The 26,642-nt window shown below is 40.7% G+C and overlaps 1 protein-coding gene and 1 long non-coding RNA gene across 2 annotated transcripts; both read left to right on the forward strand.

Moving 5' to 3' along the window:
• The first annotated feature begins 12,284 nt into the window (after positions 1-12,284).
• On the forward strand, positions 12,285-25,883 carry LOC131244460 (LRR receptor-like serine/threonine-protein kinase GHR1). The gene is made up of 5 exons (XM_058244050.1): positions 12,285-12,546; positions 12,635-13,580; positions 14,154-15,246; positions 18,898-20,442; positions 25,049-25,883. The coding sequence occupies exons 3-5, from the start codon at positions 14,163-14,165 to the stop codon at positions 25,630-25,632; spliced, it is 3,213 nt and encodes a 1,070-aa protein (XP_058100033.1). The 5' UTR covers positions 12,285-12,546; positions 12,635-13,580; positions 14,154-14,162; the 3' UTR covers positions 25,633-25,883.
• LOC131244473 (uncharacterized) lies at positions 22,145-24,962 on the forward strand. The gene is made up of 2 exons (XR_009170314.1): positions 22,145-24,430; positions 24,468-24,962. It is a non-coding gene; the product is annotated as an uncharacterized LOC131244473 (long non-coding RNA).
• Positions 25,884-26,642: the final 759 nt, after the last annotated feature.

Below are 26,642 nucleotides of genomic sequence, written 5' to 3' on the forward strand. Positions count from 1 at the left end.
GTGGTGGTGAATACTATAGCAGATATGACGAATTAGGACGCAATCCAGGGTCATTCGCTAAATACCTGCAGGATTGTGGCATTGTTGCTCAGTACACTATGCCTGGTACTCCAGAGCAGAATAGAGTTGCTGAGAGACGTAATCGCACACTTATGGATATGGTGCGAAGTATGGTTAGCAATTCGACATTACCAGAATCTCTGTGGGGTGATGCGATCAAAACTACAGTTCATATACTAAATAGGGTTCCCAGCAAAGCAGTAAGCAAAACTCCTTTTGAGTTATGGAATGGGAGAAAACCAAGTCTCCGATATCTACATGTTTGAGGTTGTTCTGCTGAGGCCAAAATTTATAATCCGCATGAGAAGCTTGATCCTAGAACCGTAAGTTGTTTCTTTATTAGATACCCAAAAAGATCAAAAGGCTATCGATTCTACTGTCCTCCCCACTCCATCAGGATTCTTGAGGCTGGGAATGCCAGATTCATTGAGGACACTGAAAACAGTGGGAGCACGAACATAAGAAATTTTGTATTTGAGAAACAAAGACTGTGACTCCTGTCATAGTCAATCCAGATCACGTGGACATTAATGATGCAATCGATTTTGCAGTTACTGTAGAGTACCACGTAGAACCTCATATACAAACCACTGATGAGAAAAATCAAGATCAGACCCGACAAGCTGAACCATTAAGAATATCTGAAAGAGAGAGAAGGCCTGTAAATCGAGATGATTACATCGTATACTTACAGGAACACAACTTTCACATAGGGGTGGAAAATGATCCTGAATCCTTTACACAAGTCAAACAAAGTGCTGATCCTTCTCGTTGGTTTGATGTCATGAAAGATGAGTTGAAATCCATGCAGGACAATAAAGTATAGGATCTTGTAAGTTATCTACTGGAATAAGGCCGATTGGTTGTAAATGGATATTTAAAACCAAACGGGAGTCCAAAGGTAATGTCGAACGATATAAAGCCAGACTTGTTGCCAAGGATTTTAACCAACGTGAGGGCATTGACTTTAAGGAGACTTTCTCACCAGTATCCAAAAAAGACTCATTCAGGATCATAATGGCTCTTGTAGCTCATATGGATTTAGAGTTATATCAGATGGATGTAAAGACTGCATTTCTCAATGGGGATTTGAATGAGAGTGTGTACATGTTGCAGCCCGAAGGTTTTGTAGCTACTGGCTCAGAACATTTGGTTTACAAACTTAAGAAGTCCATCTATGGGTTGAAACAGGCATCGCGACCGTAGATCTTAAGTTTCATGAAGTAATTTTCTCATATGGCTTTGTAGAAAACACTGCAGATGCATGCATCTACATTAAAACCAGTGGGAGTAAGTTCGTTATAATGATTTTGTATGTTGATAACATTCTGTTAGCTAGCAGTGATATCAGGATGTTAAGCGACACCAAGAAATTCTTATCTCAAAAGTTTGAAATGAAAGACCTTGGTGAAACTTCTTACGTCATCGACATTGAGATCCGCTGTGACAGAACACTTGGACTGCTCAGCCTGTTACAGAGGGCCTATATTACTAGGGTACTCAAAAGGTATGGCATGCAAAATTATGCTTTAGGAAAGTCGCTCATTGTGAAGGGCGACAAATTTGGTTTATTTCAGTGTCCAAAGAATGATTTAGAAAAGAATCGAATGAAGGAATTTCCGTTCGCATCAGTAGTAGGGAGCATCATGTATGTTCAAGTCTGTACGCGACCAGATATTGCTTTTGTCACTGGAATGTTGGGAAGATATCTATCCAATCCAGGAATACAACATTGGATAGCTGCAAAGAAAGTATTACGGTATCTTCAGATAACTAAAGACTTCGGACTCACATACAGAAGATCTGATCAGTTGAAGTTGATCGGATATTTAGACACAGACTTCGCAGGCTGCGTTGACACTAAGAAATCTACTTTAGGATACATCTTCATGATGGTGGGAGGAGCTGTGTTGTAGAAAAGCATGAAACAGTTTACCACGGCTTCATCCACTATGGAAGCTGAATTGATTGCCTGCCATGAGGCATCTAATCAGGCACTATGGTTACAGAGTTTCTTCTCAGGTTTACGGGTACTGGAGCATATCCCGAAACCATTGAGAATATTTTACGATAATTCGGCTTCTATTTCCTTCTCTAGTAACAAAAAGCATTCACCAAGGTCGAGGCATATCGACATCAAGTACCTTGTTGTAAAGGAAAGAGTTAAGAATCATCAAGTGTCCGTGGAATTTATTGGCACTAAGCAGATGATTGCAGATCTGCTCACTAAAGGGCTCCCTATCAAGCCATTTCAGGAGCATGTAACATCCATGGGAGTCATTGATCCCACAGATGTTTTCAGTTATTGGGAGTTGAGCGTATTTTGATTTTCACAAACACTTAGAGATCTTGTTTTATACAGTTTGTTTGGATGATTTTGATATAAAGATTTATTTCTGTTTCTCTATATATATGCGCAAATTTTGAGTAAGTAGAACTATAAACGTGTCTCGTTGGAGACATGTAAAAGCTTCGGGACCTCTTAAGGATAGACACATAACATCACACTAAAGTGTGTAATCCTTATACCACATTTCCTAGTTCGTGATTTATGTCGTTAAGATTGAAAGTATTTGTGATCACGCTTAGACTCACTTCGCCTAAATTAAATGCTGTGATGACTACCGCACTTCGATACTGACTGCCTTGATAGACCTGATTGAATAGCATTACTCATACTGTCCAACTGCTTTCATTGGTTAACCATTTGGATATTTTCTTAAAAGATAAAAAAAAAACTTGTTTTCAAAATATTTCTATATAACTATCATTGACGTTGCTCAATGGGGCCCAAGTGGGAGAATGTAAGAACTCTATTTAGTGGGCCTCACTAATCAACGGTATGGATTGTTATAAGTTGGACTGGATGATTGAGTAGACCAGTGGGCCCCACTTCAGGTGATGCGCTGCATAGTCTATTTGCGCAGCTTTACGTTCTAGGGCTGGAATGCTATAGCTGTCTTACGCAGACAGCAGTTTGAGTTGAAATAGGATACTGTAATGTGAAGCGTGGGAGAGAGAGAGTTGTGATGGGTTTCAAACTCTTTCTCCACAGACTCTATATTAGAAAGCTAGGTCCCCAATCCTACACCACAGCAGAAATTCGAGTCTCATCTTGTGAATTGCAGAAATTGTATGAAGGAGAGGAAGATCCTAAGCTCTACAGGTATTCTGGTATTCTTATCCGGCTTCCATGGCAGCGTCTCAGCTAGGTAAGCTATCCGACCCCTGATCGCCATGTCTCATGCACAGACAAATCCGTGGGCCTATTCCGCATATAGTTTTAGTCTCATACAAATGTCACACATACATAGCCATGTGCCCGCTAAAACCTTTTGTTGCATGGGCACCTTATAGTAGGAAATTCCCATCCCTTGCTAAGGTGCGTGCCCCATTTGGCTGGTGACCCTAACCCCAGCCAACTAGTTTAATCCACCCATCCATCCATTTTTTAGCTCGTTTTGAGGCGTGAACTTAAAATTGAGGCAAATCAAAAGCTTAAGTGAATCACACCCCATGAAACACTGGGGATTGAATGCTTATGGTTGAAAACCTCTTGAGACCACGATGTTTATTTGCCACTTGTTCATAGAGTCATGTGACCATGGATGAAGGAAAACAGAAATATCAAGTTGATGCAAACTAATTTCCTAGCCCTGGTAAGTTTATACTAATATAATCTCCGTTGTCTCCTGTGATGTGATCTACTTGAGATTTGGATCCATCACTTTTTTAGGCTCATACACATTAAAACAAGTTAGAAAAATGGATGGCATGGACAAAATTACATATATCATGGTGAGACTAGCTACGGTGCTTTGACACCAGATAGCTGGGCTTGTATTGCAATTGACACTGCCACTAGCCAGGTGGCCAGTGGTCGGTGCTATTTGGGCCATCATGATCTATGTGTTTTATCCACACGTCCATCCATTTTTACACATCATTTTAATATTTTCCCCATAAATGAGATAGATCAAAATCTCAGGTGGACCACACCATGGGTAAACATTAGTGATTGAATGTCTACCGGTAAAAACCTCCTAGGGCCATTGTAATGTTTATTTGATATCTAACTTGTAGATTAGGTCATACGGACCTAGACGAAGGTTTTAAAAAAATAATAATAATAAAATTTTTAAAAAAAATAAAATCAGCTTGATACAAAACTTTTATAGCCCTTGATGAGTTTTTAATGGTGAGAGTTCAATCAACACTGTGTGGCCTACTTGAGATTTTCATGTACCTCAGTTTTTGGTTCATACATAAAATTAGCTGGAAAAATGGATGAACAACATGGATGAGACACATACATCACTTTTGGAGTCCAAACAGCACCGACCACCAGACATGGGCTAGCGTCGGGGGGAGTAGGCAATCGGTTTCCAACCGCGACGGGGGCTCAGTTTGCAATTCCTCGTAAAAGTAGGGCCCACCATTTGATGACTCGGACTTTTGATTTGATAGGAACCCACGGGAGGAGGACTGAGTCCCGTAAAATGGGGCCAACCATTTGGTGACTCCCCCCGCCCGGACGGATTACTCTGTGGGGCTCACCGTGATGTAAGTGATTTATCCACGCCGTCAACGCATAAAAATATGAGGCAGGTTAAAGGCTTAAATGGACCACAAAGTGGGGATTGAACGTCCACCCTTAAAAACTTCCCGGTAGTTGGAGAAGTTTCGGATCATGCTTATATTTGTGTTTTCACTTCACTCATTTCTGCACCTTATGAATGAGTTGTATGGTAAAAAAAAAAAACACCAAGGTGGCCCTTGCAAAGGTTTCAACGGTGGGTGCCATTATCAGTGCAGCTTCCTTTGGTGTGGTTCACCGGAGCTGTGGACCTGCCTCTTTTTTAGGATCATACCTTAAAATGAGATGAGAAAATCGGTGAACGGCGTGGATAAAGCACTTACATCACGGTGGGCCCCACAGAGCCCAGCCGGGGGTAGGACGCAATCCGCCGTCCCAGACCTTTAATCTGATAGGGACCCACAAATGGATGACCACCGCCCAAAATTTTCAATGATGGAACGGATCCAAAATTCCAAAAGCTTCCACGCGTGGCATGCATAAGGACAGCCAATAAAGGATGTACAATAAAAGGCTTACCTTCAACATGTAAAGGCCCAAAATTCACTCTACAAGATGTTTAATCTCGGATAATTTCAAGGCATGGCCCACCACGTCGTAGCCAATCATATCAACGGCGCTGATCACCGAACAATGGGCCCCACACTGTAGAAAACCAGAGGATGGTATACATATACTGGGTCGAGGACGAACGTAAATATATTTAATGCGCACCGACGGTGTTAATGGCAATTACTCGCGAGAGCAGGCATCTGCACCCCAACTTCTCTGACTCCACCAAATGCCAATGCCTCGAATCTAAATAGATTCGGGCCGTTCGTCATATGGGCCCCACTTGTCATGTTCTGTACTCCGGGCTGGTCCAGTCATCACGCATGCCAAACGCGAGATTGAGTGTGAAACTTTGGCATTTATTCGTTTTCGTTCATTTGCGTCGTACGATATGACCGGACGGACCTGGTTTCACTGACGTAAGAATACTTATGGGGTGGCCAACCAGAAAAACACGGACGTGGATTGCGTCCTACCCAGCAGCTTTGAGTGGGCACTGTGATGTATGGGTCTTATCCACACCGTCTATCCATTTTTTTCGTATCATTTTAGGTTATAAATATAAAAATGAGCCTGATCCAAGGCTCAAGTGGACTACATAATGAGGATTAAACTCTTACCGTTGAAAACTTCTCGGAGTCATAGAAGTTTTGGATGGAGCTGATATTTGAGTTTTCTCTTTATCCAGGTCTGTTTAACTTTATGAATAGGTTGGATGGCAAATAAACATCACGGTGGGCCCTAGAAAAGTTTCAACGGTGATAATCATTATCACCACTGCTTCCCTTGGTGTGGTCCACTTGAGTCTTGGATCTACCTCATTTTTGGTTTTATCCCTAAAATGATATGGAAAAAAATGATGGACGGTGTGGATAAGACCCGTACATTAAGGTGGACACACAAAGCTGCTGCCTGATCCCAGATGGATATGGGCGGGGGTAGGACGCAATCCGAGTCCTATATACTCACGGGCTCAAATCGAGCGGTGTGGATTAGGATTATGCACGTTGGGGTCGGGGACGTGGATTTGGTGAAAAGCGGATTGCCTGTTGCACCCGTGGCCACAGGGATATCCCTGTGGCACAAGCTCTGTGGGGCCACCGTGATGGATATGTTTCATCCACTCCGGTATCCGGTATTCCAGGTCAAGGCATAAGCTAAAAATTGACGCAGATGTACGGCTTAAGTGGACCATACCACAGAAAATGGTGGCGTTGAAAATTTTCTATGGCCCATAGTATTTTATTTTCCATCCAACCTTTTTCATAGGTCATATAGATCTTGATGAAGGGAAGATACAAATATAGGATTGATCTAAAACTTTTGTGGCCCCTACGGTGTAGTCTATTTAACTTTGGATCTGTATATTTTTTGTACTCATGCCCTTAAATAAGCTGGAAAATGGATGAACAGCTTGGATAATACACATTCACCATGGTTGGCATCGCATAGTTTTGGCCATGTCCTTTACAGACTTTTTTTTTTTTGTTTAATTTTACTTTGGGTTAGCTTGTTAGTATACACCCATGTCGGTACACACACACTCCATGTTAGCCACCCCCGCTAGGGATCGATACCAAGACCTAAAGTGCTCAAACGAGGTATCTCCATTCAATCTGCCAGTTGAGCTATGGATCAAGGTGTTGATGTATTAGTGTGGGTATTCCTCTAACGGTGGGCCCCATGGAGCCTATGTTGATGTATCTATTTTATATTGACACTCATATGGTTAATCTTTTCAGCTCATTTTAAAGTATGATCCTATAAATTAAGTAGATTCAAATCTCAAGTGAAACCTACCAAAGGAGACTGTGGTATTGAATACCCATTATTAAAAACTTTATAGGACTCACCTAAATGTTTATTTGCCATCAAATACTTTAATAGGGTCACTCGGATTTGAATAAATGTAAAACACAAATATCTACTCGATCCAAAAACTTTTTTAATGTGGAAGAAGTTTTTAAGGGAAGGCGTTGATCTTTATTGTGTGGTCTACTTGAGACTTGTATATGCTTGTTTGAGATGTATATTAAAATAGAGTTGTACACGAGTTGAATTGAGTTGAGCTTGGCATGGCTCGGTTTGGCTAAGCTAGTAGCTGACTTTAGCTCGAACTCGGCTCGATACTTGAGCCTGATTGGTTGACTCGGCTTGGTTCAATCAGTAGCTCAAGCTGGTTCAAGCTGAATTCGAGTCTGTGTGACATTTTCTCCAACGCAAAGTGCATCTTCAATTTATCACATAATTAAAATAGTAATATCGGTTTACAAGTATTTTATCAAACAATTAGTGGGCAGCATCAAGGTCAAGATTTGAAGGCAATTTTATAATGTAAAGTTCTTTTTTTTTTTTTTTTTGTAGTGATTTATTTCGTATCAATTATTTCATCATCACTAGCCAATCTCGCAAAGAATGTATGTACTCAAAATAACACCTGGTTGTGTCATTTCATCAAACACTTGGTGAGCAACATTAATATCAAAATAACCAAGTCACCAATCTGATTCGATTTGAGTTGAGGTTTGATCTGAATTGAGTTGAGCCCAATAAGCTTGAACTCGATTCAAAATTTTTTCAAACCCTAAAAACTAACTCAAGCCTAGCAAAATCCAATTTTGAGGTGGGGCGAGCCGAGCTTTTCCGAATCAAGCCGAACAAGTTCACCAAGATAACTCAACTCGTATACAACTCTACGTTAAAATGAGTTGGAAAACCTACCAATCACCTGAATATACAGCAAGCAAATACATCAAAGTGAGCCCCACGGCCAGGGTAACACCCACCGCTGCTGTATTGCCCGGGTAACAGCAAATCCACTCTCCACCACGGGCAATCCGGTCCTGATTAGGTCAGGCAGGGGGTAATAGCCGAAGGGTTTACTGACCGCGGGGCCCATCTAGATATATGTGTTATATATCCACTATGTCAATCCATATTTCCAGCTCATTTCAGGACATAGTCCAAAAACTGAGACAGATACAGATCTCAGGTGCACCACACAGTAAGAATTGAATTCCCACCGTTAAAAACTTATTAACCCACATAAGTTTTGGATAAAGCTGCTATTTGTATTTTCCCTTCATCCATATCAGTGTGATCCTATCAACAGATTGGATGCCAAATAAACATTACAGCGGGCCCTAAGATTTTTTAATGGCTGGCGTTAAATCACCAGTGTCTTGCTGTGGTGTGGTCCACCTGAGATTTGGATCTGTCTCGTTTGTAAGACTATGCCCTAAAAAAATCTAGAAAAGCAGATGGACGGCACGGATATACAATACATATACATAAGTGGGCCGCACGGTCAGGACCTCATCCGCTGAGATGTTACCCGTGCCTAACGTAATCCGCCCTCTCGTAAAAGCGAAAAGCTTTGACACTTTGGTACAACGTAGTGCTCGATTCACGTGCAGTCATGAATCGCATGTGCCGTATATATCAATCAAGGATAAACTGTCCAAATCATTTATCCTCTCTTGTAGATGGAAGCGGATTGCGTGCTGGGTAACTCAGTAAAGCGTACTAAGTAAACTCTGTGGGTCCCACAGTCATTCATGCATTTTATCCACTCCGTCCGTACATTTTAGTAGATAAGTTCAAGTTGTTAGCTCAAAAATGAAGCATATCCAAAGCTCAAATGGACCACACCACCAGAAACAGTGTGAATTGAACATCTACCATTTAAAATTTCGTTGGGGCCACGGAAGTTTTAGATCAATCTAATATTTGTGTTTTCACTTCATCCATGTCTTTGTGATATTATGAACAGGTTGGATGAAAAATAAACATCACTGTGAGCCATAGAAAGGTTTCAACGGTGGAAATCATTATTCCCACCGTTTCCTGTGGAATGGTCCACTTGGTATTATGAACAGGTTGGATGAAAAATAAACATCACTGCTGGATGGTGTTTTGTGGGCTCCATCATAACTATGCGTTTTTTTCCTGTCCATTCAGCTTTTCAGATAATTTAAGAGCATGAACTAAAAATAAAGGCAAATTAATATTTATGGGACCCACACCATAAAAGGACAATGTTGATTGAACACTAACCATTGTAAATTATTTAGGTTAGAAAGTTTGGGATGAATATGATATTTTCGTCTTCCTTTAATTCATGTTCCCGTGACCTAGTCATAATCAATATGTGTGATGGCAAATAAATATAACAATGGACCTTGGAAAGTTGTTAATGGTAGACATTCAATCATTACTAATTTCGTGTGATGTGGTCCACTTGAAATTTAGATAAGTCTCGTTTTTGAACTTATACAATAAAATGATTTTAAAAAATAAATGCACAGCATGGATAAAACTAGAGTTGGGCACCGAACGACTCGATTCAACTAAACCGACTCGCTTGGACCCGACTCGATTTGAATCGAATAGGTGAGTCAATCTGAACCGACTAGGTTCGCCCAATCCGAACTCAAACCGAGTCGAGTTTGAGTTACCCAGTAACTCGACCCAAAACTTGATCCGGTTAGACTCAACTCGATCCGAAACCCGACTCAACTCGGATTCAGGTATATATAAATATATAAAACCCTATTTTTTAAGTATTTATAAACCTACCCGCCGCACTCGACCCCGATCCGAATCCAAACTCTCTCTCTCTCTCCCTCTCTCATCCTCCTCCTCATCCAAATCCGGCAGCCACCCACCACCATCACCAACCTCCTCCTCCTCCTCTCTCTCTCCTCTCCCTTCCCCCCTCTCTCGATCCGACTCGGTGCCAACTCAACTCGACTCGGTACTCCTAACCGGTTCAGACTCGGTCCGAATTAGTCCAAGGCATACCGGACTCAGATCGGGTCAGGTATACTGGACTCGGTATCGAGTCGGGTCGAGTTTGAGTCAGACATATTTTAAAATTGGATCAAGTTAAGTCAACCCTAACTCAGTCCAACTTGACTCATGCCAGCTCTAGATAAAACACATATATTAAGGTTGAGTAGACATAGTCTGGATGCAAATTTCCTACGGAAGCCTTTGATAGGAAGTTCCTACACTAGGATGCTAAGTGGGGCTCACAATGATATTTGTGAGAAATCCATAATGTCCATCTGTTGTGAGAACTCATTTTAGAACATGTGACAAAAAATGAAGTGGATTGAAGACTCAAGCGAGCATACAAGAGGGAAAATCAGGGAAAGAGTTTCCTATTGTTGAAACCTTCTCGGGATTTACCTTGATATTTATATGCCATCCAAAATGTTTATAAGGTCATTCCCAATAGGACGAAGTGAAAGCATCAAAAACTTCGCCTGAAATGGAACTTTGTGGCCATACAAATGTTTCTTACGGTGGTCACTGAATCTACATTGTTTCACCTTGTTCGGCCCACCTAGTCTCGGATCAACCTCATTTTTGTCCTCATGTCCTAGGATGATCTCACACAAAGAATGTGCAGCGTTGATTTCTCACAAACATCACCGTGGGCTGCACTTAGTATACCAGCGCACTTAGGATACCAACGCAGGAACTTGTTGCAGGAAATCCCTGTCCACAGGGAAAGGATTGGCTAGTCCCCCTGCCACCAAGCCCATGGCCGATGATCAGTGCTCTGTGAGCCCCACCATGATGTATGTGTTTCATCCATTCCATTCATCCATTTTTAAAGATCATCTTAGATTTTGATACCAAAATTGAGAGGGACATAAATCTCAGGTGGACCACACCACAGGAACAATAGTGATTGGATATCCACCATTAAAATCGTTCCAAGGGCCACTGTACTGTTTATTTGACATCCAATATGTTAATTAGGTCATACAGGCACAGATGATGGGAAAAAACAAATATCAGCTTGATCCAGAACTTTTATGGCCCCCAAAATGTTTTAATGGTCGACGCTCATTTGACACCATTTCCTGAATGTGGTCCACTCGAGATTGATATATACCTCAATTTTGGTTTGATATAATAAAATGATACGGAAAAATAGATGGACGGCATGGATGAAACATATAAATCATGTTAGGGCCCACGGAGTGCCGACCATCAGCCATTGGCTGGCGGCAGGGGGAGTAGCCAATCTGCTTCCGTGTCCACATGGTCCAAAAGCCAACTCGCTATTTTCGCGTGGCATATGCGGGAATGGTGCAGGTGGACGAGCATCAATTTCTACCGGTGCATCGTAATCACAAAAACTCAGCCCGAAATGGGAGACGAAGGTGGTGGGGTCCACTGGGAAGACGGGGTGTCCGACCAGAGTGCCAAATCTCGTTCCAGGAGATGTCTCGGCAGATTTTAAGATTTTGCCGTTTTCTCGCAGTATAATATGGAAAATCTCGCTGAAAATAATATATTTAAGAATATTTAGAAAATAACAATAATTAAAAAAATTGTATAGAAAAGTATAAACTAATTTATTTTCACTTTTAAATAAAATTTCCGTTAAAATCGAGACAAAAACCTTCTAGATTTTTAAAATATCGCGATATTATCGAATACCTTTAAATCAAAATTCCGCGACAATTTCGATATTTTGAAAATATCGGCGTATATTTGGCAGAATGTGTATTACTACTTCCACCTACGAAGCGTATGTTCCCAGGGCGGAAAGGAACAAAAAAGAGAAAGCGAAAGACTTTGATACTCCGGCGGACTACGATAGACGATACGCAGGCATCTATAAATCACTTTGAAATTGCACACGATGAACACAAATATTCAAATTAAACCGTCCAAATTACGGGAAAAAGTGTAGATGTGTCATAAAATAGTTGGAGATTTACTCAACGGTTAAAAATAAAAAAAATCCAACGTTCCTATTTTCATAAACAAGTGTCCACGAATCAGAGAATTAAGATCATTGAACGAATTTAAAATTGGATGGAAATTTATAAACGGTCGGATGCAGAATATAAACGGTTTTATTTGAATTAGTGTATACTATATATACAAGTTCTGAGTGCCTGTGTATGAAGCGTCATCGGCAGTCTGAGTATCATAAAACACTAGAAAAGAAAAGGAGAGGGGTATTTAGGTGGATTTGAGAAACGGTTCACGTCCTCAAGGACGTTATTTAAGGAAGTTCTTTTTATTTTTTGGCGGGTAAAAGCGCCAGTTTATATAAATCATAATATTTTCATTTTCCCCGCCCTCTCTCTCCTCTATCCTCAGCCCCACTGCCTACAGCAGACGGAGAGAGATTTCTAGGGTTTTCTCAGAGAGAGAGAGAGAGAGAGAGAGAGAGTTCTAGGGTTCTGCCCAGAGAGGGAATGAGGGTTTAAGAGAGGGAGGGAGATTACGGTTTTAAGGGTGTTTAGATAGATTTTTGGTTTTACATGGGTTGAGAGAGAGAGAGAGAGAGAGAGAGAGAGAGAGAGGTGCTTGAGGGTGTTATTTGGGGCTTTTTGAGGGTCTCAGACAGATGAGCAGTTCTACATGCTCTGCGTTGTAGAGATTAGGGGAGAGGTGCTTGTGGGAGTTATTTGGGGCTTTTTGAGGGTCTCAGACAGATGAGCAGTTCTACATGCTCTGCGTTGTAGAGATTAGGGTTTGGCAAGATCTGCATTGATGGGATTTTAGGGAGAGAGGAGTGATTTCACGTGCGAGCTGAAGGATTTTTACGATGCTTGAATCTTCTTAAAAGAAAATCTCTCGTTTTCTTTTTCTTGTGGTAGTGAGCTTGAAAGTCCAGAATCTGTAAGAATAGTCCGTTTTCCTGTTAAAAATTCGGAAATTTCATCCGTTTTCAAAAGCCGTTGAAACAAACGGCGAAACAGGAAGTTTCAGCTTTTTTCCTCGAGCTCTTATCCGTAGAAAATTCCATTTCATTGCTCTTTAAAGTTCAAATCTATTGAAGAAATGCTTCTTTGCTGCCTGTAAATTGGTTAGTTCAGCTGTTTAAAGCTCAAGTCTGCAAAAAATAAGCAACTTTTTATCTTTAACTCAGAATCTTCAGAGGTTTAAAGCTGAAATCTGTGAAGAAGTAGCTGTTTTCCCGTGTTAATCAGAAATTTCAGCTGCTTAAAGGCCAAATCCGTAAAAAAAGTGCCGCTTGGGGGGGTAAATCTGAGGTTTCAGCTACTACAAGCTTCAGTATCTGTAAAAAATTCCATCTTTCAATGGTTTACAGCTCGATTCTGCTTAGGAAAGAGACAGTTGGCGGTAAATCCTTTGCAATGCCGGGTTCTCAAGGGTTAGCTCTCTGAAAATGACACGAGGACTGTCGGTTTTCACTGGAGTTACAGTCATTTAAGGCGTCGGATTGCCCCTCTCTATCTCTGGAAAAGCAGCAGCTACATAAAGCTCCATATCCTAGAAAACAACGGTGAAACTGCCATTGCGGAGTGGAAGCAGTTGCTCGAAGCTTTTGTCTCTCAACGCATTGGCATTTTGGATTATTTTGCATGATCAGGTAAAGCTACTTATCTGCCTTTTCTTTTGTTCTTTTTTTTTTTTTCAAGGGCAGGTTGGATTGTCATTAGTTCTGTGGAAAATCTCGTGAGTTCACTGAATTGCTATTTTCCATGAATAACTGGAAACGCATTTGAAAATTGCACTGATAAAGTGGCAATTTGTCAAGTTGCACCGAGTTTAGCATTTTCTCTGTTTTTCTCAAACCAAGTTTGGATTTCCAGGAATTGGGGCAATCTGAGAACTTTTTCTTCTGTTCGTATTTTTTTTTTTTTCTTGCCCCTTTCTTTGAATAACTATTCACCCTTCTCCAAATTACTCCCTTTTGCCATCTTTCCTGTTCTTTTTGAGCTTGATTTGGACTTTTGGAGTCGTGGAAAGCTCAAAACCTTCAATTGTGTGACACTATTTTGCATTTTTTTCTGTCAGTTTTTTGGTCCCATTACACATGCATTTGTAGGTCGTGCTTGGCTATTTGATCTTACTTTCACTCCAAAACCCATTTGGATGTTCCTGTATTAATGTACTCAGAAGCTCATAGCCTGCAAATTTCTTTTATCAATTTGACCTGCAGATTACTCTGATGAATTCATTTCCAAGGCGACAGATGAAGGTCTTTTGGGTGTTGATGTTATCCCTCTTTCTTGCTTCCGTTAGGGCTCAGCTTCCTTCACAGGACATTTTGGCTCTTCTTGAGTTCAAAAAAGGAATCAAAGTCGACCCAACTGGCTATATCCTCAATTCATGGAATGAGGAGTCCATCGATTTCAACGGCTGCCCTGCTTCCTGGAATGGCATTGTCTGTAATGGTGGTAATGTTGCTGGAGTTGTCCTCAACAACCTGAATCTTGTTGCTGATGCTGATTTGAGCATCTTTGCAAACCTCACAAAGCTTTTGACACTCTCCATGTCAAACAACTCTATCACAGGAAAGATCCCAGACAACATAGCAGATTTCAAGAGCCTTAAATATCTTGACATATCTGATAATTTGTTCTCTTCTACTCTACCACCAGATATTGGCAAGTTAGGAAACTTACAGAACCTGTCATTAGCTGGGAACAAATTCTCTGGCTTGATACCTGATTCGATTGGTGGGCTTGTCTCTATTCAGTCTATGGATTTAAGCCGTAATTCATTCTCAGGTTCATTGCCTTCATCATTGACAAATCTGCAAGGCTTGGTGTCACTGAATCTTTCGTATAATGGTTTTACAAAGAGAATTCCTACTGGGTTTGAGCTAATGCTGAATCTTGAAGTGCTTGATTTGCGTCAGAATCAACTTGATGGTGATATTGATGAGAAATTTCTGCTTCTTCCAAGTGTTGTTCATATTGATTTTAGCAGCAATTTGCTATCAAGTTCAAGTTCACAGAGGAGAAAGTTCCTGTCTGATATTTCAGACACCGTCAGGTACCTGAATCTTAGCCACAATCAGTTTACTGGGTCACTGATTGGTGGAGGGCTTCTGTCATTTGAGAATTTGAAGGCGTTGGATCTCAGCTACAATCAGCTATCTGGGGAGTTGCCTGGATTTGATTATTTCTATGATCTTGAGGTTCTAAGGCTGGGGAACAACATGTTTTCTGGGTTCCTTCCAAATGGGCTTCTGAAAGGGGATTCTTTGGTTCTCACCGAGCTGGATTTGAGTGCCAACAATCTCTCAGGTACATCTGAAACTGCAATTTAGTTTAGTTATGGAGAGACTTAAAACTCAACGCCTCCTGGAACCATTTTGTTTTTATGATCTTGCATGTGCATTGGGCCTTGTTGAATTATTTCTGTGAACTGAGTCAAACTGTAAAAATGAATCCAAACCTTGGTTGTGCACTTTTGTTTTTAACCTTCTCGAGCGACATGACATGTTCTTCTGCAGAGGGAGATTATTGTTTTCTTCAAAATTTTGGAGTTGTTTTTTATTGTTAGAAAGGCTGGTTTCTTTGTGTCATAAACTTTATTTTATGTTGTGAATAGGAATGACAACTTAAAAGGAATCTTAATTTTTGTAACAAAAGGGAACACAACAATGTAAATGAATTATCTTGTGTGAAGCACCCATACTGAAGTTTCTGTGGGTGAATCAGATCCCTGAATAAATGAATGATCTGGTATGAAAGTTTTGTTGTGGGTGAATCATATCATAGTCTAATCAAGATTGACAGTGATAGGAAATGGTCCCCACTTACTCTGACCCTTTAGTTGTTGTGATCGAGTGGGCCCCAGTTCCAACTGGAAGGTGATGATGTTCATCTGAAGGAAACCATTGCAATCGTTGTTTCCTGTTGGACCGTTTTCCAAAGGTAATCAAATAATGAAGGGCACGGGGTCTGGGCTACATCTGTCATTTCAAAGATATTTATGAACCAGTGGTTAGCGAACATTGAAAATGATGTTTTGTCCTTTGCTGAATATTGTTCCTTCAAAAAAAATATTTCTTTTGTACCTGTTTTTGTTTTTTATTTTGTCATGGTCATGACTGCCATGTGATAGTCACTTACATATGCACAATACAGCCTCAGCTCTAAAAATGCAGTTTCTTATCGATTTCAAGATGCTATTGTACCACTTTTAAAAATTGGTGCTGGTTGTTTGTTTCGGTTTTTTATTATGGAGTATCATTTTCAATCTTGGATTCTTTTTTGTTTGTTCATTTTATCTAAGAAAGATTTACCCATCAGGTTGGTACATAAGCACTTAATTTTAGTGCATCTGCCATAGTTGAGTGAAAAATGGAACTTTCATGTAGTGCTGTGACTGAGCTCTCTCTCTCTCTCTCTCTCTCTCTCTCTCTCTCTCCTCATCTCTCTGGAGTATTGTGACTGTATTAGAAATTACTATTCCTTTCATTCTATTTTTTTCCTTTTGATTCAAAAATGTCAAGTATTACATTTGAAACATTTATAATTAACTACAAGTATATTTCTATACGAGTTATAGCAATTCTATTAAGGGAATTTTACAAAATAGTATCTCTTTAATATGGTATTACATTCCAGTACCTTTTTCAATTAAGTTTTCATTAAGCTACCTCATTAATCAAGTTATTGTCAATGAAGCACCTTTTGTTAGTTTTCTCTAACGTCCCTTCGTTAAAGTATGATTTTTCGTAACATGACGAAAATACGGAGCCCTTAACCTAGACGTGGATTGTATACGATGCACTATGGGCCCCACTGTCGTATGTGTTTAATCCATGCCGTCCATCCAATTTTCCAAATCATTTTAGGGCACGGGCCCAAAAATTAGGTAGATCCAAATCTCATGTACACACCGTAGGAAACAGTGGTAATGAACGCCCACTATTAAGCACTTCATGTGGGCTAGAAAAGTTTTGTATAAAGCTGATATTTGCTTTTTCCCTTCATCCAGGTTTGTGTCCTTATCAAAAGGTTGGATGGAAAACAAACATTATGGTGGGCATTACAGTGGGCCCTAGGAAGTTTTTAATGGCAATTGTTCAATCAACCCTGTTTTCTATGGTATGGTCGAGCTGAGATTTCGATTTGCTTAATTTTTGACTTTTGAGTTCATGGCCTAAAAGGAGTCGGCCACATGGATGGATGACATGGATGTACAATACATACGTGAAGGTGGGTCCCACGGTCAGGGCCACACCGTGTTGGGTGAAGCTGAGCCACACCTATTATGGAAACCTTCAACTCACGGCAAAGACAGACGCGGATTGCCTGTGCTTTTGGGACTTCATGTAGTTAGAAGCTATGTGGAGCCCACAGATTTTCGTAACAAATTCACTTTGTTCATCAGTTTTGCAAGACAACAAAAGGACATCAATCTAAAAATTAGGAGGATCAAAAACTCATTTGGGCCACACCAAAACAGCTGGGATTGGATGTCCACCAATGGAAATTTAGCGGGGCCACATAAGTTTTGTATGAGGATGATATTTGTGCATACAGTTTATCTGAGTGGCAATAACCCTATGAATGGTTTGGATAGCCTATAAACATCATGTTTGGCTCTAGGAAGGTTTCAATGGTCGATGTTTGTGTTCCCACTGTTTAATGTGTAGGCCACATGAGTTTTTGATATGCTTATCTTTAAAATCCTGTCCTATTGTGGTGTTGCAAAACTGATGGACGGAGTGGATTTCTGATGGGAATCCCTGTGGGCCCCACATCATTTCTGATTACATGAACTTCCTGTGCCAGGATAACATGCAATCCTTGTTGGGCATAAGACACTTAAGGACCAAAGCGGTGCCTTTAACCTGAATTGCAGACAGTGGTCTTTGGGCCCCACCATGATGTATTTTTTTAATCCACACCTTCCATCCATTTTCCAGATTGTTTTAGGGAATAAGACAAAAAATGAGGCAGATCCAAGTCTCAGGTGGACCACACCATGAAACAGTGGTGATGAACGCTCACCATTAAAAACTTCTTGTGGGCTAGAAAAGTTTTGGATCAAGCTGATGTTTGTTTTTTTCCTTTCATCTAGGTATGTGTGACCTAATCAACAGGTTGGATGAAAAATAAACATCATGGTGGGCCTTAGGAAGTTTTTAATGGTGGCTGTTCAATCTACACCATTTCCTGTGGCGTGGTCCCATAGGACATCAGTAACCAGTAACCACGTCCCTATTGCTATGCAATCGGCCTGCAGAGAATTTTTTCTTTTAGAAAATGTTTTTATAATAACACATATTTACATCTAGGTACCTATTTAATTCTTATTAAGCAACTTGATTAGTTGGTGTGCGTTTTTGTCATTTTAGGAAAAATCTTTCTTTAAACCAACGGATACTAGAGAAAACTAACGGAAGGTACTGGTTTGACAACAACTTGATTAATGAGGTAGCTTAACAAAAACTTAATTAAAAAGGTATTGGGATGCAAATATCATATTAATGAGGTGTTTTGTAAAATTCCCTTCTATTAAATTATATTAGAGCAGACTAGTCGCAAAAAAAAAGGGAAAAAAAGAGAAGAAAAAGATAAGAGGTTGAATGCACAAAAATACAAGTTGTGAGCTTGAGAAATGGATTAGTTGAGAAGCAGGAGATGATAAAGAAATGTGAGGGTGACTGTGGAAAATCTGAGAAAAGCTTGTTTCTTGAGAAAACGGATTAACTGAGAAGCACGACGAATGGATAGAATTTGTCTCAATCTTGTTTTTTTCGAAACACATCCCTTTGTGTTTCACCAGCCTTTCTCATTTTGTAGGTGGACTGAATTGAATTGGTTTAGGATTTGATGTTTCCAAGGGAATCCTTTTCTCCATCTGTAACTGGTTTTTGTGAAAGAACCATTGTTTCTCTTTGCTTTGGGTTCTCATGGTGTCATGTTTCCATGTTTCAGGACCAGTTAGTATGATCATGTCAACAACTTTACACATACTTAACCTCTCATCAAATGCAATATCTGGTGAACTTCCATTGCTAACAGGAAGCTGCATAGTTCTTGATTTATCAAAGAATCAGTTAACTGGGAACTTATCTGCAATTGCAAAATGGGGAAATTCCATTGAATACCTTGATCTGAGTCACAACCAGTTGGCGGGACCTCTACCCGAGGCAACTTCCCAGTTTTTACGGCTGAATTACCTCAATCTCTCGCACAATTCCCTGACGGATTCTCTCCCAACTGTTCTTATTCGGTATCCCAAGCTTACAGTCCTGGATCTCAGTTTCAATCAGTTCAATGGTCCTCTTTTAACTGGCTTGCTAATTTCCCCCACACTACAAGAAATCCATCTCCAAAACAATTCGCTGGTTGGAAGTATTAAAATTTCCCCACCTTTACCAAACAAAGCCAACCTTCGGGTTCTTGATCTTTCTGGTAACCAGTTTAATGGCACTTTCCCTGATGGATTCAGCTCTTTGGCTGGCCTGCAAAAACTCGACATCTCCAGAAATAACTATGCCGGTTCCCTGCCATTTGCTATTTCAGAGCTCAGTTCCCTCATTTCTCTTGACATATCTCTAAACCACTTCACAGGGCCTTTGCCAGATAACTTGTCTAACACCCTTCAGGCCTTCAATGCATCGTACAATGATCTCTCAGGGGTTGTTCCATTGAACCTGAGGAAATTCCCAGATTCTTCTTTCCACCCTGGCAATTCCCAATTACAGTTTCCCAATGGGCCACCTGGATCTGAAAATGCCCCTTCTGGAAGAGCCACCAGAAAACCGATAAAAACCGCCATCAAATTGGCAGTGATTATACCATGCATTGTTGCTATAGCCATTCTTATCCTGCTAGCTATTTTCATACTCTTCAAGGTTTCAAAGAGGAGACTTCAGTCAGAGAATGTTAAAAGCACAGATACACGTAGACGGAGCTCAGATTCAGCTGGCTTAAAAAGCAGAGATGCCGGTGGTGCTTTGGTTGTATCTGCTGATGATCTTATGGCGTCCCGCAAGGGCTCTTCTTCTGAGATTATCAGTCCAGATGAGAAAATGGCTGCAGTTACTGGTTTCTCTCCATCAAAGACCACCCAGTTCTCATGGTCGCCTGATTCGGGTGAGTTGACACCAGAAAATCTGGGGAGGCTAGATGTCCGGTCACCCGATCGGTTGGCTGGGGAGCTGCATTTCTTGGATGATACAATTGTGCTGACACCAGAGGAATTGTCGAGGGCGCCAGCCGAAGTGTTGGGGAGGAGTAGCCATGGGACTTCTTACAGGGCGACACTTGATAATGGGGTGTTCTTGACTGTGAAATGGTTGAGAGAAGGAGTTGCAAAGCAGAGGAAGGAGTTTGCCAAGGAAGCAAAGAAATTTGCGAACATTAGGCACCCTAATGTGGTGGGATTGCGAGGATACTACTGGGGGCCCACCCAGCACGAGAAGCTCATCCTGTCAGATTATATCTCACCTGGAAGTCTTGCAAGCTTCCTTTATGGTAACAATTCTCCCTATCACTGATAAGCGGTTCTTTTATGCTTATTTCATGGTGAAGGAATCATGTGATCCTTGACTTGTGGGTATGTATAGTATCCTCAGGCCTATTGTTTGTACAAGCGGGGCACGTGTTTTGGTGATCGAGAGCATTTACCTGATGGGCCTCATGGTGGAGGCACCATTGTCAAAAATCTCGTTGATTGGACAGCGCAGTCCACACTAGGTGGATGAGAAATGAAATACAGATCCACATTCACTAGAAAAGGCCAAAGATTGGATGATGACTGGGATCTTCCTACATGGGAGATTTTTTTTGGGTATGATCCATCTATGGCTAGCCAGTAGCCCATCAGATTAAAAGTCTTCATCATTGAACCATGAGGCTCACTTGTCCTTTGGAAAGTGTGAACCCTAGGCTATGCATATTGGTTAAGGATTTTGTAATCCTCTTCGTTTACCAACTCAATGTTTCTCTCATCCTTGAAAAACTTCATCTGTTACTATGGTGTTTGGATTTCACTATAGCTCATGTTTTAAATAGTTTAAATTTACGACTCCTTGACACGCACCTTGGGTAATGACGCTTAAACAGAGCCACATGATCTGGTACATTGAATTCATGGCAAACTAATCACGGGGTAACAATTGGCACATGATCGTGAACTCAGAGCACCTGAATTGTGAGATTCATGGGATGTAAATTAGCTACACAAGTACCTGGATCTAGTTAGTTAGAATTCATTTCCCATATATTGTGGATGATCTGGATATAGCTTGTCCTTGTCCTGTTTAGATGATTAAACCCGAATGTCATTTTTCACATGCTTCTGACTTGATTATTTTCCCAAACAGATGTTTGTATCTCAATAGCAAACTGAGGTAGAAAAGTGGGAAAACAGGGACCTTGTTTTTGTGATTTCCATCTTCTGTACCACCTGAAGAGAAAAGGGATGGGTTCCATCACAGTTTGCCAATTCATGACTCAGGTGCAACTCAGCAGGCAGAGTCATTGAATTGACTTGGAGGGTGAAGTGTTTGCTCTACATCGTAAAGGAAAATAAATATGAAAAATTATTTTAAAAAAATCAAATGGCCCAAATATACTGGCCAAACATAGAATCAATTCTCTGCTGTAGTGTCAGAAAAGAGAAACATTCATGCTTTGCATTCAAGATATGAAAAGACAAAAGAAAATGAAAGAATTAAATGCTTTCTTCCAAGTTGGAGTAAATAAATTAATGAATTAATGAAGTTAGATAGATTGCATGTTGTTCTTTTGTGGTTAACAACATGATTCCTTCAAAAAGCAACTGGAAGAAGAAAAAAAAGGGATTATTACTGCAAAAGTTCTCTAAAATATTGGTTTTTTTTTTTTTTTTTTTGGTAGAAGTACATAGATTAAAATTAATTTTCAAAATGGCATTTGCATTGTTTGAAGATGGGGATCTTGGGTTTGAGCCTAGTTTACCTAAAAAAAAAATGTAATTCTACTATATAATGGGAGCAAGGCCTTTTTGCTGCATGTATTTTTTTTTTTAAATTTATTTTTTTTAAATTTTAAATAAATTAAATTAAATTAACAAATTGCTTTAACCTTTTGGTACTGAAAAGTTTGTGGTTTCTTTAAAGCTTTTTGGTTCTCTCCTCCACCCCCCCCCCCCCCCTTTTTTTTCTCTCTCTAGAGAACCTTTAAGTACCGAAAGGCTCCACTTTTTTCCTAAAATCCTTTGGTGCGGAATGGATCATTTTTTTTTTTTTTTCAGAATCCTTTTGGTATCTAATTGTGTTTTAACACCACCACCCATGCTCTTTCCAGATTATCTTTTCCTTCTTTTTTCTTCCAAATGGAAAATTTTAATTCATATCATTAAATGCAAAATTCAAATAGCAACTAATTGGATATGAATGTGATTGGAGTCAGATCCGAAAAACAAGCTTAGAAAAACAATTAAAAATTTTCGCATCCAACATATAAGAAAGGAGGAAAAACTCAGCTTAGAAAAAAAAGTCATCATTGTTATCATCCAAGCCTTATCCCAATTACTTGGGGTCAGCTTTTGGATTTCATCCAAGCTTAGAAAAAAAATAAAAATCCACATCCAATATACAAGGTCGGAACGCTCACCTTGTATATTTATAAGAAAGGTGTGAAAACTCTATATTTAAATGGACCCTTCAAAAAAAAAGAAAAAAACTTTGTCTGAAGGGGTGCCACTTATCTGAGTTGTCCTATAAAAAGAGGGACCTTTCAGTATGGAAGTTTTTTCTTCCTACCTGTAGAGGACCACTCTTTTGGAATTAGTTTTTATTGATTTTTTTTAGTAAAGTCCATGTTGTAGAGGATTTTTGTGGTAAAATCCCTTCTAAAAGCAACTCGAACACAAAAAATTGTGTGGATATTAATGTCTCCTGGTTTGAGTAGCTTTTCATGTATGGTACAATCTTTGTTCAATAATTTACAAGGTTGCATGGAAAGGGGTGATTAAATAGTGTGGGTTCTGTAAAAAGTTCTTTAATGTGAAGACATAAAGCGTAAGTTGCTATTATGGGTTTGCCCACAAGTGGCAACATTGTGACACTTAATGAGTCACTTGACTTCTCCAACTCCAGGGTGAGTTGTGTTAACTGAGTCACTTATATGATTCCCTGGAGTCTCTGGCATGGGCAGGTTGCTTGATTCGGCTCGGTAATTTTGTTGGACCAGCTGTCTTCCATCTTTGTTTATGTCCTCCATTTCTTGTTCAGTGATTTTAACATTGTATGATAATTTATATATTTGTCAACAGCAGTAGTATCAGACGGCAAAATGATTTGGAAACTGAGATTTGGCAAGTCCAAACACCTATGCAATAAAGCTCATGTACATGCCACACGTGCCAGCATGGCACATTGGTGTGGGATCCAATCCATCCGTCAGGTTGGTCCGACCTTCTAATGTTTTCCCAGAAAAAGATTTGGTCCACGGGCCTCAATATTGGAAACACATGGATGTGTTAGAAAGCTTCAGTCAAACTTTTCAGAGCCGCCCATTTGTTTTGAAAACTGTCTGGTGCCTGACCAGTGGATCAACCTGATTCTTATCAGGCTAGGGCTCAATATAGTGGTTCAATTCTAGCTGATGGATTCGATCTCAGACCTGTCATGTGAGGCGTGTGGATGAGCTTTATTGCACACACTTGTGGGCTTGGAAAATCTCATGGAAAGTGCCAAGGGAAATGGTGTAATCTGGCAAGTTGGATTGTCTGACAGCCATCCCCTCAGGCATTGAATAACCCCGTAAATGGGGCCTACTATTCTCCTGGCCACCAGGTCATTAACCGAACAGTGAAAGGTTAGGTAGCATCTGGTGTCAGATAATCAAAGTGACTCTATTCTACTTTTTTTCAATACATGGCAATGGGAAAGAATGCATGACAATAAAATAATAGTGTTGTTATGCTGAATTTTGTTTCTTTATATTATTTGATGATTAGGAATTCTATTTGCAGACATGCATGCAGATGTGCCATTCCCAAGAGCCCCAAATGTGCTGACATTATATGTATGTGTGAGATTTGAGAGGTCATCAGGTGCAGGCAAATGTGTCCAAATAAAAACTTACATGCTCAATTAGCTACTATTTCTTGGGTTTGGGTTGGGTGTAGTTGGGTCCATTTTAGTATAACCCAAATTGGACCCATATAAAAATTGGGTCCCTTTTGGGTCAGGTTGGGTTGATCTTGAGAGGACACTGACCCTGTCCATTTAGAAATTTGGGTCAAAAGTTTTGGACATGCCTGCTCCATGGGTCTAAAATTTGGACCCAGACTTGCTAATTGTGGGGTCGGTCCAATGACCCGCTGTGTCAACCTGTGCCCATTTGCACCTCTAGTACCAACAGCAGTTTTGGGCTTATGTAATATTCAGTGTGGGACCTGCCTGATGAACTGGAGTTTTGCATCTGTGTGGCTTGTTGGCATATCAGGGGTGTTTGTGTTTGGAGTGTTCAGGTGCCTAGCTGATAATTGCATTCTTATCAGTGCTTAGTCCTCTGTATGTGCCTTTGTTTACTGCTTGTCAATTTATTGCCTGTGTTGCATGCCTCTGCCTCTGTATTTAGTAATTTTTACTGTTTCTGAAGAAATCGTGTGGAACTTCTTAGTAACATGTGAGGCAATTTGTGTGCAAATTCCTTTGTGGGCCCAGGATGGTCCGCCTATGATCACCATTCTGTTGGATGTTGAGTCCAGCTGGATTGCCTGTGAACTCAATCACCATGGTCAGTTTAAGGCAATCCAAGGGCATGCAGATGGGCATACTGTCCTTTTTGCAAGCCCCTAATCTTATGGTTGTAATAATCTGATCTGGGGGGCGTTAGATGATCATCTGCACTGGTCATCAGCAAACCATGGCAGGTCCCATCAATTCAATTGTCCAACATGTTCATGATGTGCCCATCCAGAGTGAAGTTTGCACCATAATAAGGCAAGAACTCTTGCTGAACTGATGGTTATATCAGAAGAAGGATTTTATTTATTTATTTTTAATTTTTAATTTTTGTATATCTTCATAGAATAGTTTCAGTTCCTCATTTTCTCCTGTGGATTTGCTCTGCTTGATGATCTCAGATCGACCTGGAAGGAAGGGCCCACCACTAACCTGGGCCCAGCGGCTCAAGATAGCTGTTGATATTGCACGTGGCCTGAATTATCTCCATTTTGATCGTGCTGTCCCGCACGGCAACCTCAAAGCAACAAACATACTTTTAGATGGTCCTGACCTCAATGCCCGTGTCGCCGACTACTGCCTCCATCGCCTCATGACCCAGGCAGGCACCATTGAACAGATCCTGGATGCTGGTGTCCTTGGCTACCGAGCACCTGAGCTAGCTGCATCCAAGAAGCCGTCGCCTTCATTCAAGTCGGATGTCTATGCATTTGGGGTGATTTTGTTGGAGCTCCTGACGGGTAGGTGTGCAGGGGATGTGGTGTCGGGGGCAGAGGGTGGAATTGATCTAACAGATTGGGTGCGGCTAAGGGTGGCAGAAGGGCGTGGGTCAGATTGCTTCGACGCTGTGCTGACACTGGAGATGGCGAACCCGGCGGTCACGAAAGGGTTGAAGGAGGTGTTGGGGATTGCTTTGAGGTGTATACGTCCTGTTTCTGAGAGGCCTGGGATTAAGTCTGTGTATGAGGATCTTTCTTCTGTCTGAGGCCTCTCGTTGTTGTAATTGTTGTTTTATTGCTGTTTCTCAGTTTTGAGACTTTGTTTGGAAAGCATTTTCAATGGTTCTTTGCTGGGACGAGTAAGGGATCTTGGCCACTGATGGATGGAGGGCTGCTTTGAACGTGTACCATTCCTCAAGCCCAAGAAGTATCACTATATCAGGTGAGCCACACATGTATCTTGATTGTCGATTACATATGGTTGGTCATCTTGCTATCTGGCAATCCATGTTTCTCATACTCATGGCCACCTGATTGGATGCGGATTGGGTGCTGTCACTATACGGAGTTTGGCACAGGCTGGGGCTCTGAGGGTGCATTGTGATCTATGGGTTCTATCCACACCGTCCATCCACTTTGCCATATCATTTAGGGTGTATAAGCACAAAAATGAAGCAGATCTAAGGCTCGAGTGGACCAGAGTGGTGATTGAATGCCTACCGTTGGGCTTATGGAGGTTTTGAATCAAGCTTATATTTGTGTTGTCACTTTATCAAGGTCTATGTGATCCTATGAACAAGTAAATATTTACTGTTGCTTTATGTAGTGTGCTGCACTTGAGCCTTGGATCTGACTTATTTTTTGGGATTATACCCTTGAAATAATGGATGCCGATTGGCTACTCGCTACTGAAGCGACGTCATCAAGATCTGTGGGTCCTGCCATGATGCGTGTTTTGTATCACACCCTCCATCCATTCGGAGGAATCATTTTAGGCCATGAGCCAAACAATGAGTTGGATCCAAAGCTCCTGTGGACCCCACCACAGAAAACAGTGGAGAGAGTGACACCCGCCATTAAAAATTTTAAGGGTCACGAAAGTTTTAGATCGAGTTGATATTTGTGCTTTCCCATCTTTCATATTTGTGTTAACTTGTGAACAGGTTGGATCTCAAATAAACATTATGGTGGACCTTATTATGGTTTTAACGGTGAGCGTCACACTCCCCACAGTTTTCTTTGGCTCATGCCTTGTAATGATCTCTTAAAATAGATG

Source organism: Magnolia sinica, chromosome 1, assembly GCF_029962835.1.
Source record: "Magnolia sinica isolate HGM2019 chromosome 1, MsV1, whole genome shotgun sequence".
NCBI classification, from domain to species: Eukaryota; Viridiplantae; Streptophyta; class Magnoliopsida; order Magnoliales; family Magnoliaceae; genus Magnolia; species Magnolia sinica.